This window comes from Temnothorax nylanderi, unplaced genomic scaffold (genome assembly GCF_030848795.1).
Source record: "Temnothorax nylanderi isolate EJ_2023f unplaced genomic scaffold, tnyl_v1.0 TNYL_tig0029_pilon, whole genome shotgun sequence".
NCBI classification, from domain to species: Eukaryota; Metazoa; Arthropoda; class Insecta; order Hymenoptera; family Formicidae; genus Temnothorax; species Temnothorax nylanderi.
In genome coordinates, this window is record NW_027249091.1 from 72,267 (window position 1) to 82,091 (window position 9,825).

Below are 9,825 nucleotides of genomic sequence, written 5' to 3' on the forward strand. Positions count from 1 at the left end.
GGAGTGCAGGGGGAAAGGAGGTTCTTCTCCGCCTACTTCTAAATTTTTTTTATACTATATGTATATAGATATACAAAAATTATTTCAAAACTCTTATTTATTTCAAATTTTACGCACTTTTACATCACTGCGCATGCTTTCTCTGATGCTCATGTATGTACGAATGTATGTTCGAATGTAGCTTTTACATTCGAATTTAACACGCCGAAATACATAATATATTGTTAAACTTCAGCCAAATCGGTAAGGAATCCACTTTCCTTCACATTCACCATATTTTTTCCCCATATTCATCACTGTTGGTTCCCTTTTGATATTTAAGGATGGACACGTGTGGATACTTTTCCTTCGCCTGAGCAACGAATGATGCCTGGCTATCGAACCCGTTCCGCATAAGATAAATTGTTTGCAGTTTAGGACACTGCTCGAGAATTGCGAAACTATAATCCGACATATAATCCAAGTATATTCGTCTTAAGTTTTTACACAGTGTCAGATCTTCATGGACATCGTAATTGAATATCATATAGGAATTTCTCAAATTGACTTCTTCTAAGCATTGACAGGAGGAAAACAATTTATGCAAGCTATGCTTATCGATTGTGCAGCGATCTTCGGAGTGTAAATTCCTGTAACAAAAGTCATATTATTATGCGGTTTTTCAATCGCAATAAGAAAAACAACATAACCGTTTCATGATGTTTGCAAGAAATGTAAATACACATTTTGATAAAGAATAATATGTGTTTTAAAAGAAAATGTAGCACACACGTACTTGTCTATCATTGTCAGTTTTCGTAAATTCTTGCATTCAGCGAGGGCATGAATACCTCGCGATGTAATAATATTGCAGCCCGATAAATCTATTATTTCCAAGTCTGGACACGAATTTTTTAACTGTATTGTAATTGCGTCTAAATCTAGTACTTCTGAATAAGCGCAATAGCTCAGGCTCAGATTTAAGTTACGCATCCGGCGAGTTTTTTGCAGTATTTTGCAAAGAGATTCAGTTCTTATACTGGAGCCTTCAAGGTCTAATTTCTCTAGAAATTCTAGATTTCCGAGACTCGAAACTTCTTGGTCCATTCCCTCCAGAGTACAATAACTGAGATCCAATACTAAAAAAAAAAATGTACATATTAGTCATATACAGTTTATTTGTAATCTTAACAATCATATTTATTTATGTACCTTTCAAATTTTTGCTTATCTCTGAAATTTTTAATAGAGATAATTTGTCAACAAATTTGCAGTTACTTAATCGTAAGTGCGTCAAACAACCGCCGCAACTCTGAAGAAAGTTTACGAAATCCGGAGCAGAAATGCCGCGGCTCTCTGTAAGATCCAACTGTTGCAAATATTTACATTTGGATGCAAAATAAAACAGAATTTTATCATAACAAAAGGATGAATCTTTAGAGTGCTCTTTTTGTAAATTTCGTAAGTTCAAACATTTGAAGAGAAAAGGATCCTGTGTTAAATTATTGAGGCGTTTATTTACTTTGCTCATACGGCAAAACGACCTCATATCCAAGTATTTTAATATCATTAGTATTATTTCATCCTGCAAAAACAAAATATAAAATTTTAATACATGAGATTATATTATAATAAATTATTACGAAAAATAAACTTCGAATATTTTACAGGAAGCGCAGAAAAACAGTCAAGTTGCTCCTTGGATTCTCCCGAAGAGAGTTTGATATCTTCTATAAATTTTACATAATTCCAATTATTTCTTAATAAAGGGTGATTCACATATCCCTGCTTAGAAGATGGCACATTTTCCTCCCGAAATACTTGCTTGTGCGCGAGCTTGCTCTTGTGAAAATTCGTTGCTATGTCGCTGCAAATAACATTGGAACACAAATTTATTTTCATTATTAACACTACGCGGACAGTGTGTTTTTAAAAGCGTTTCTGTTACAAAAAATCTATAAAAATTCATTGTATCATCTTTAAAATTTCAAAAAGTGATTTCTACAGAGGCCGGAACTATTGCAATTTCTTTTTTAAGTGTCGAAACGTCAGGAGAAAACTGTAAAATGCGAGTTTTGATAAATAATAGCATATTTTTTGAATGTGTGACTAAAAAAAAATTGTTCAAGGGTTTTATAGTTCAAAAAAGTTGAATTATTAAAGCACTTAAAAATTGGTACTTAATTTCGGTATACAGAAAAAATGAGATTTGAAGACAAAAGCAATGCCATTTTTTTTTTAAAGGTTACTTCTTATTTATTATTTATAAGTAGGATCAATATTGAAAAAAAAACACGTAAAATGCAAAATTACTTATCCGTAGACAAAATTAACGAGGTAGAGAGCCAGTGATGCTAGACGGCAGATGGAATAGCATGCTACAGCATGTGGAGGGCATGGCTGTGCAAGGCACAGCAACGGACAAGCTCCTCCATCCGTGTAGCCGACACGCCGAGCGTAACATGCTGTTCCGTCTGCCGTTTAGCATCCGAGGTGGACTCCCTGGGTCTTTGAAGGCACACACTACACTTCGATTGCTCGGTATCGCGCAACGAACTGTCGAACCTCAATGCCGCTTGGCAGTTACATTCCCACAATCACCAAGTTTTTTTATGGAGGAGAGCCAACGTAAGCGCTGAAGCCATTTCCGTGAGAATCATAAATGAGAAATTGACTGTGCCTTAAAAGTCCCACAGTATCCGCGCAGTGTTAAGAAAATAATATAAGATTACTTAATGCCGACAATTATAATACCTTTTATAAATAACGCAATATTTAGGAAATTCCTTTTGAAGATCAAGTATATCCAAGTATGCATTTTCATAATCACGTGTTGTATTATAAGGCTCAAACAAATTCCTGGGATCCAAAAAGTAACAGTATATAGAATATGGTTCTTCAATTCTTGAGAATTCTTCAGGACAACGAAAAGAACAAAATCTCTTTGAACAAGAATGTCGTTGTGCCCGAATGCGGTGTAAGAGATTAGTTATACTCTTATCTTCAGGATTTTTAGGAAAAATCAATTTTGATGTACCGATCAGCATCACAGCATCTAGCTGTGTGCAAGAGTTGGATATAAATTGTAATCTGAGCATTTTGGTTTTAAAGTTGCAAGACCGTAAGGGCGGAGAAAATATCCGTGATTCCGAACGTCTACGTTTGGTTAGATGACAAAATTCGTAGGATTGTGGCGGTCCATCCCATAATAAAATCCACCGACCTTCATCTTCAGAATTTTGAGCCCAAACTTCAGTTACGTTCCCAAAATTATATACTTCATATATAGAGATTCTGATTGGATATACAGCTTCATGAAACTCGAGATCTTTAAAACAGAAAATTATAACCTTTTCTGAACCCAAACATTTTCCTTAACAATATCTTATTTATCAATTCAAATGTTACATACCAATATGATGAAAATAATAATCTTTCCGAAACCGTTGTACAAAAGTATATGGCACTTGTTTCTGCCATGGAGATATTGAAATATCGAAATCATACGTCTCCTAGTATTAAAGAGTAAAAAAAAGTACTGAATATTACCAAATGTTGTAGCATAAATTAGATTTTGCGATTATATACTTTCTACAGAACAGAAAATACACATACCAAAAGAAAATCTTCATGGCTTTGAAAATTGCTAGGTGTTCCAATTATATTATTACGAATATTACTTATGCTAGTAGTATTCTTACAGTCCTTTGTAGATATATTGCTATCCTTCACAAATTGATAGATGAAGTCAACATAATCCTCTCCTACCGCTACTCTGTCAGTATAAGGATATCTGACATCATTCTCGCAATGTGAGGAATGATAATTGAATGTCATATTCTCTCTCTTAAAAAAGATGGAAAATATAAAGTAATAGTATAATAAAATGTAATAATGTAATAATCTTTGTGCTTTGTTAGCATAATAATATATATTTATTATAATTATACTGCAAAGTAGGACTTGGTTAGATGGCGCGTGTGTGAATGGTAGCGGTGAAAGTGCGTTGTGCGATTTTAGCTTTGTTTCTGGGTTTAAAAATCAGTATGTGGCAATAAGTAGGGATAATGGAAAGATAGGGTGTAAGTAGGGGATGCGATGAGAATGAAGGGAGATAGTAGGATGCAAGTAGAGAAAAGTAGTATAGAAGTGTTTAGAGAACGTGGTAGGTTGAGGTTATGGTGACGAGTCAGTTAGGCGAGAAAGGCGGTAATGGTAATGTAGGTAAAGTATAGGGAAGGTTTCGATCGATGATTGTAAAGAAGATTGTATGATAAGTGATTAGCTAAGGAACCTTCGGTCGTAAATTAAGCATAGGTTAATAAGATAGTTAAAGGGATGACAGGTTGAACTCAGAACACAGGTAAATTTTAGATTGGAAATATAGGATCAAGAATAAGAAGAGGAAGAAGAGGAAAAGGGAAGAAAACAGAGGAGAGGACAAGAGGTAGGTGAAAGAAGCGCTGTTATAGAAGAGGTTATACGAAACAAGGGAGGATTAAATGTGAAGAGGATTATCGAAGAAGAAAGAAGAAAAAGTAGATGTAAAAGCTCTAGAGTTCCGGGTTCATGGAAATGAAAAGAAGGAAGGTGAAATAAAGCTAGGACACAAGGATTGGCGGGTCCAGAGGTGTTCCAGGAAAGGGTAGTAAAAGAAGATAAGTAACTGAGGAACGAGGACACAAGGCGTGGTGAGAAGAGGAAAGGAAGATGAGGAAGGAAATGTGGAAGGAGGAAAAATAAGAGGTATGAACGTTATAGTTTAAGAAAGGACGCAGCAGTTTTCTGGAAATATTAGAATCTTTGGATGGCACGGAGGCGAATCCAGGTATATTAGTTATGCAACGGCAGGTACGGGAAGATAACCAAAGAACGCGCGCGCGCATGCGCGGAGGAAATAAATGTTGCATCGGAGGGAACGAGAGAAGAAGAGCTGGGAGACAATTTAGTAAGAGTGGAGAGGAGCAGTGCCGAGGAATTGGGCAAATAAGGAAGAGGAATGGAGCGATCCGAGGGTACAGAAGTTATATTGGAAGAGAAAAGAAAAGATGAGAAGGGAGGGGCATACAGGGAGATGTGATGAGTTCGGTAGGGCTGGGGACATAGGAAAGTTTTAGTTAGGAAGCAGGAGTTTTTTTATTAGTCGAGTTTATTATATGTAATTAAGGTAGAGGTAAGGATAAAGAAAAAGAGAGAGAATTATGTTTTGTAGTTTTAAGATTAGGCTTTGAGTTTCGCACGCAGAAGTTATGGAAGATATGAGTTTAAGGTATACGATAGGTTCTGAAGTATAAGGTTTATAGAGAGAATGCATTGATTTAGAATTCGAGTTTTATAAGTTTTAGGATGCAAGGAATATTTTGTTGCGCGTGTTGTATGAAGGTATGTGTGTGTGTGTGTGTGTGTGTGTGTGTGTGTGTGTGTGTGTGTGTGTGTGTGTGTGTGTGTAGGTGAATAATGTCCGTTTCTTGGCCTACTGCTGAAGCGGACTAGGTTTAATTATGAGTTTTGTGAGTTAACGTGCAAATAATGGGTTTAGTCGTTTAGGGTTTAAGGGATGGTTTTTTAAGAAAATATGGAATAATGAATTAACAGTTGCACGCGTTAAGATAAAAAAAGTTGGTATGAGTGTGTTTAAGGTATATTGTAAACCAAGTCCATTTCTTGGCTTTCTGTAGCTGAAATTAAATAAATCTATCTATCTACCGCAAAGTAGGGCTGTTACTTTTGACAACTTCGAAGCTTCGAAGCTTCGAAGTTTCGAACAATATATTTGTGCAAATGTCGAATTCATTTAAAGGACGCTAAAAATATTGTCAAAAAAAGAATTAATCAATATATAAGCTACAAAAATGTGTAATTATTCCTAAATTACAATTTTGAAATATTATAACATGAATTATTACATAATTAAAATAGAAAAGTTTTAAATAAAAAATTAAGCCGTTCTTATTGAAACATAAAACGAGTTTTCGGAAATATTTCTCGTTCTGAAATTATCAAATAACGCATACTGCGATATTTTCAAAATTCAAGATAGCGGATCTTAATCCGCCATATTAAATCCGCCATTTTCAATTTTATTTTTTTTAATTTTTTTTTAATTTTTTAGGCGATTTTTAGGAAAATCCAACAATGAATTTGTAATTAGCGAACTCAAAAACCTCTAGATAGAGGAAAGTCCCCTATTATGGGATAGTATCCTAATATGAGATAGCGAGGTTTCTGCTAAACTAATAGGTTCCACAGAGACATATTATGAGATTCTATCACATAATATCCCATATTAGGATCCTATCCCATAATAGGGGACTTTTCTCTATAAATTTTCATGAAAAATGGATGTTCTGAAAAATGTGCACACATTTTATTTAAAACTTTTCTATTTTAATTATGTAATAATTCATGTTATAATATTTCAAGATTGTAATTTAGGAATAATTACACATTTTTTTAGCTTATATATTGACTAATTCTTTTTTTTTAAATATTTTTAGCGTCCTTTAAATGAATTCGACATTCACACAAATATATTGTTCGAAACTTCGAAGCTTCAAATATCCAAATCTTCGAAGCAAATCACCAGCCCTAATATCTATACTTACTTGTAAGAGAGTTTATTTCCTTGCTTCCACGTGTTGAAGCGGCGAAGGGAGCGTCTCGTCAGAGAGAAGGATGAGAGTGGTCATGCCCGCGTTTTAGGTGGTCCCCGTCCATGAGCGCCTCTATGTGCACAAAACGTGGACATTGAACTACGTAGCTATGTCCACGAAAATTTCTGATGAGTAAGGCTGAGTTTCCACTGAGCGCGTCACGCGTCGCGTCATCCGTCACGACCAATCAACACATCGTATTTTATTACATTATTTGTGACGGGATGTTCAGATTGGTTAACGACACATGACGCGACGCGTGACGCGCTCAGTGGAAACTCAGCCTAAAGGCCGTGGCACATAGAAAAACTTAAGCAGTAAAACTCAAGCAGTAAACAAATCAGCCAATCACAGTCAAGAACTTAAGGCACGGCTCTAAGCGGTAGCGAATCCATACCGTTGATTTCTTACTGCTTAAGTTTAAAGGTCTATCCGGACAAACTTGCATAGGTGCATAACCATATGCATAAAGAAACGGATTGGTCTATTTCCTTATGCACATGCATATGGACCAATCAATTCTCTTATGCTTATGTTTATGGGCTTATGCAAGTTTGTGTGGATATAGCTTAAGGCCATCGCACACAAAATTGCATAGCTTAGCATAAGCGTAACATAAGACCGCTAAACCAATGAGCATCCAGCATAAAGTCGCCATATTGATTTACATAAAATGCTCATTGGTCCAGCGGTCTTATGCTACGCTTATGCTAAGCTATGGATTTTGTGTGCGATGGCTTTTACTGCTTAAAGCCCCTTGCACAATGCCAGGCAACAGGCAATAGGAACAGGAAATAACAAAAAAATCGTTAATTACAACCTAAAAAATTCGAATGCTATGATTGGTTGGCAACAGGCAATAGGCACAGAATTTCCAACGTGACGGAAACTCTGTGCCTATTGCCTGTGTCACTGTTTATTCTGCATTTATACATGATTTCTGATTTCTATTCCCTGTTCCTATTGCCTGTTGCCTGTTGCCTGGCATTGTGCAAGGGGCTTTAGTTTTTCTATGTGCCAAGGCCCTAACCCGTTATGTGCACGCTCTATTGGTTCTGTTCTGTGCTATGTCCAAAGCGTCGGTAATGCATGGTAATGCATAATACTTATATGGAGGGGATGTGCTGCCTACGAACTCTCTACTCACCGTTTCTAAACTCTCAATGAACTTCCGCAAACGCTCACGTAAACGTCAAACAAACGTTTATGAATAAACTTCTCATTTTCGCCAGGGTTATGTTTACACTTACGAATTTTAATTTTTATGTTTATAAATATTTATTTAATTATATTATATATGAAATTTATAAATATAAAATTTACAAATATAATTATAAATAAATATTAATAAACATAAAAATTAAAATTTGTAAGGATAATGTATAAAAATAGCAATCCCTGTTTTTGCCCATACGCTGAAAAAAGTCCTACATTAAAAACATTAACTTTAGCATAGTATAGCATATAAATATTAAAATAACACAATTTATATGTAAATGCACGAATTCTTGGGTGACATATATCATTTTCATATAAATTTAATTTTTTAAACTATAACAATTTATGTATCGTTGTAATATAATAGAACAAAAATTTGAACCTTTATATTTTGATATAAATAATTTTTTTCCGGCAATATAGATTAAAATGCACAAAAATCATAAAAGTATATGTAAAATAAAAAATTTCATTTTTTGCGTTATTCTTCAAATATCGAACTGTTTTGCAGAAAAAAAAACGTAAATATAAAAACCTACGATTTTCCATTCAGTAACTTTTGAGAAAGCAATAAAGAATCTATCATAGCTATGGTCCATATTCTGAGTCCTCTTTTATCTATAAAAGTACTGTTGAGAATTATTTTTGCTTCCCGTGCAATGCTATGGATGAGCGTATGCGTGTGAGTATGCGTAGAGCTCAGTTTCGGTAGTCGGGCGCGAGGGAGCAAAGTCCAGTTTCCCTCACCTCGCGCTTTTCTCGCGTTCCGCGATATCGCCGGCTTGCGACAAGCGTCGCCCCTTAGGCCCGGTCTACAATGGATGTCGTAACTGTCGTAAGTCGTGAGTCGTAAGAAATTGACCAATCATTAGTTGATTATTCTCTTCAAATTCGATTGTGATTGGTCAATTTCTTACGACTAACGACTTACGACAGTTACGACACCCATTGTAGGCCGGGCCTTACTGTACGTGCGAACCTTGACGAGAGAGAGTCAGCGTAATAAAGTAACACGTGTTCTCAGTCTGGAGAGAATTTCTTCGCATCCCGTCCCGGGGGTTGTTGCATAAACTATCGTCATTAACAACAAGTACCTTTAAAAGTGGTTTGCAGCCAATTATAAATATTATACGTCACTTTTAGAGACGCTTTTGGCTGCGGTCCACTTGACGCTACAAATGCTTTGGAGCGTTCTTCTTCTCCTTCTTTCTTCATTGAAAAAAAAGAGAAGAGGAATGCTTCGAAGCATTTGTAGCGTCAAGTGGACCGCAGCCTTTATCAATAAAAGAGAGTTCGCAATATGGCCCTATATCTTTTTGAATTCAAATTAATCTTTCGTTCGAAATCTTTGCTCGCATAACATATACATACAGACGAAATACTTGCGATAAGCATGAGTTAAGCGGGGAGCACACACTTCTGCACAACGCATAATGCGTAAGCATAAGAAAACTGATTGATCCATATACATGTGCATAAGAAAATAGACCAATCAATTTTCTTATGCTTACGCATTATGCGTTATGCAAAAGTCTGTGTTTCACGCTTTAAGCTTTATAATAACATATTAAATTAACATATTCGTAATAACATTAATTTCGACTTTAGTGTAAAGTTTAAATAGCTAAAACTATCGCTATAAAATAATTTAAGAAACATCGTTTTTTTAACTGAAGAAGATAGACCCACAAAGCATGCTAAGACTGTCAGTTTTTAATAGTACTTACCTTGTCGGTGCTGTCAGTGTTTTCGCAGAGAAATTTTCAAAGATTTCCGCTCCCAAATCAAATCGCGCGCCAAATCTCACCGCGGCGCTGAAGCTGGCGGAGCGCGTCGACGCGGCGCGCACGACGCGCGGCCAACTTCAAGCGTCGCCGCGAGAGATCAATTATTCGCGGCTATTCGTTCCGCACCGCACACCGCACCGCACCGCTCCGCGCTGCTCCGTATTCCGTCCCGTTCCGCTTCACTCCGC

The 9,825-nt window shown here is 36.1% G+C and overlaps 1 protein-coding gene across 1 annotated transcript; it reads right to left on the bottom strand.

Annotated features, from left to right (window-relative positions):
- Positions 1-79: 79 nt before the first annotated feature.
- Positions 80-6,661, bottom strand: LOC139770381 (F-box/LRR-repeat protein 4-like). The gene is made up of 8 exons (XM_071702283.1): positions 6,585-6,661; positions 3,595-3,754; positions 3,392-3,491; positions 2,734-3,307; positions 1,648-1,846; positions 1,192-1,564; positions 776-1,118; positions 80-629 (listed from the first exon to the last, which is right to left on the bottom strand). The coding sequence occupies exons 4-8, from the start codon at positions 3,075-3,077 to the stop codon at positions 269-271; spliced, it is 1,620 nt and encodes a 539-aa protein (XP_071558384.1). The 5' UTR covers positions 3,078-3,307; positions 3,392-3,491; positions 3,595-3,754; positions 6,585-6,661; the 3' UTR covers positions 80-268.
- Between the last annotated feature and the right edge of the window lie 3,164 nt (positions 6,662-9,825).

Bases quoted from the DNA above. Each gene is read 5' to 3' on its own strand.
- LOC139770381 (XM_071702283.1), bottom strand. From the start codon at position 3,077: ATGCTCAGATTACAATTTATATCCAACTCTTGCACACAGCTAGATGCT. The intron at 1,565-1,647 runs GTAAAATATTCG...TTGTTTTTGCAG, and splicing joins ACTGTTTTTCTGCGCTTCCT to GATGAAATAATACTAATGAT. The intron at 630-775 runs GTACGTGTGTGC...CTTTTGTTACAG, and splicing joins AAACTGACAATGATAGACAA to GAATTTACACTCCGAAGATC.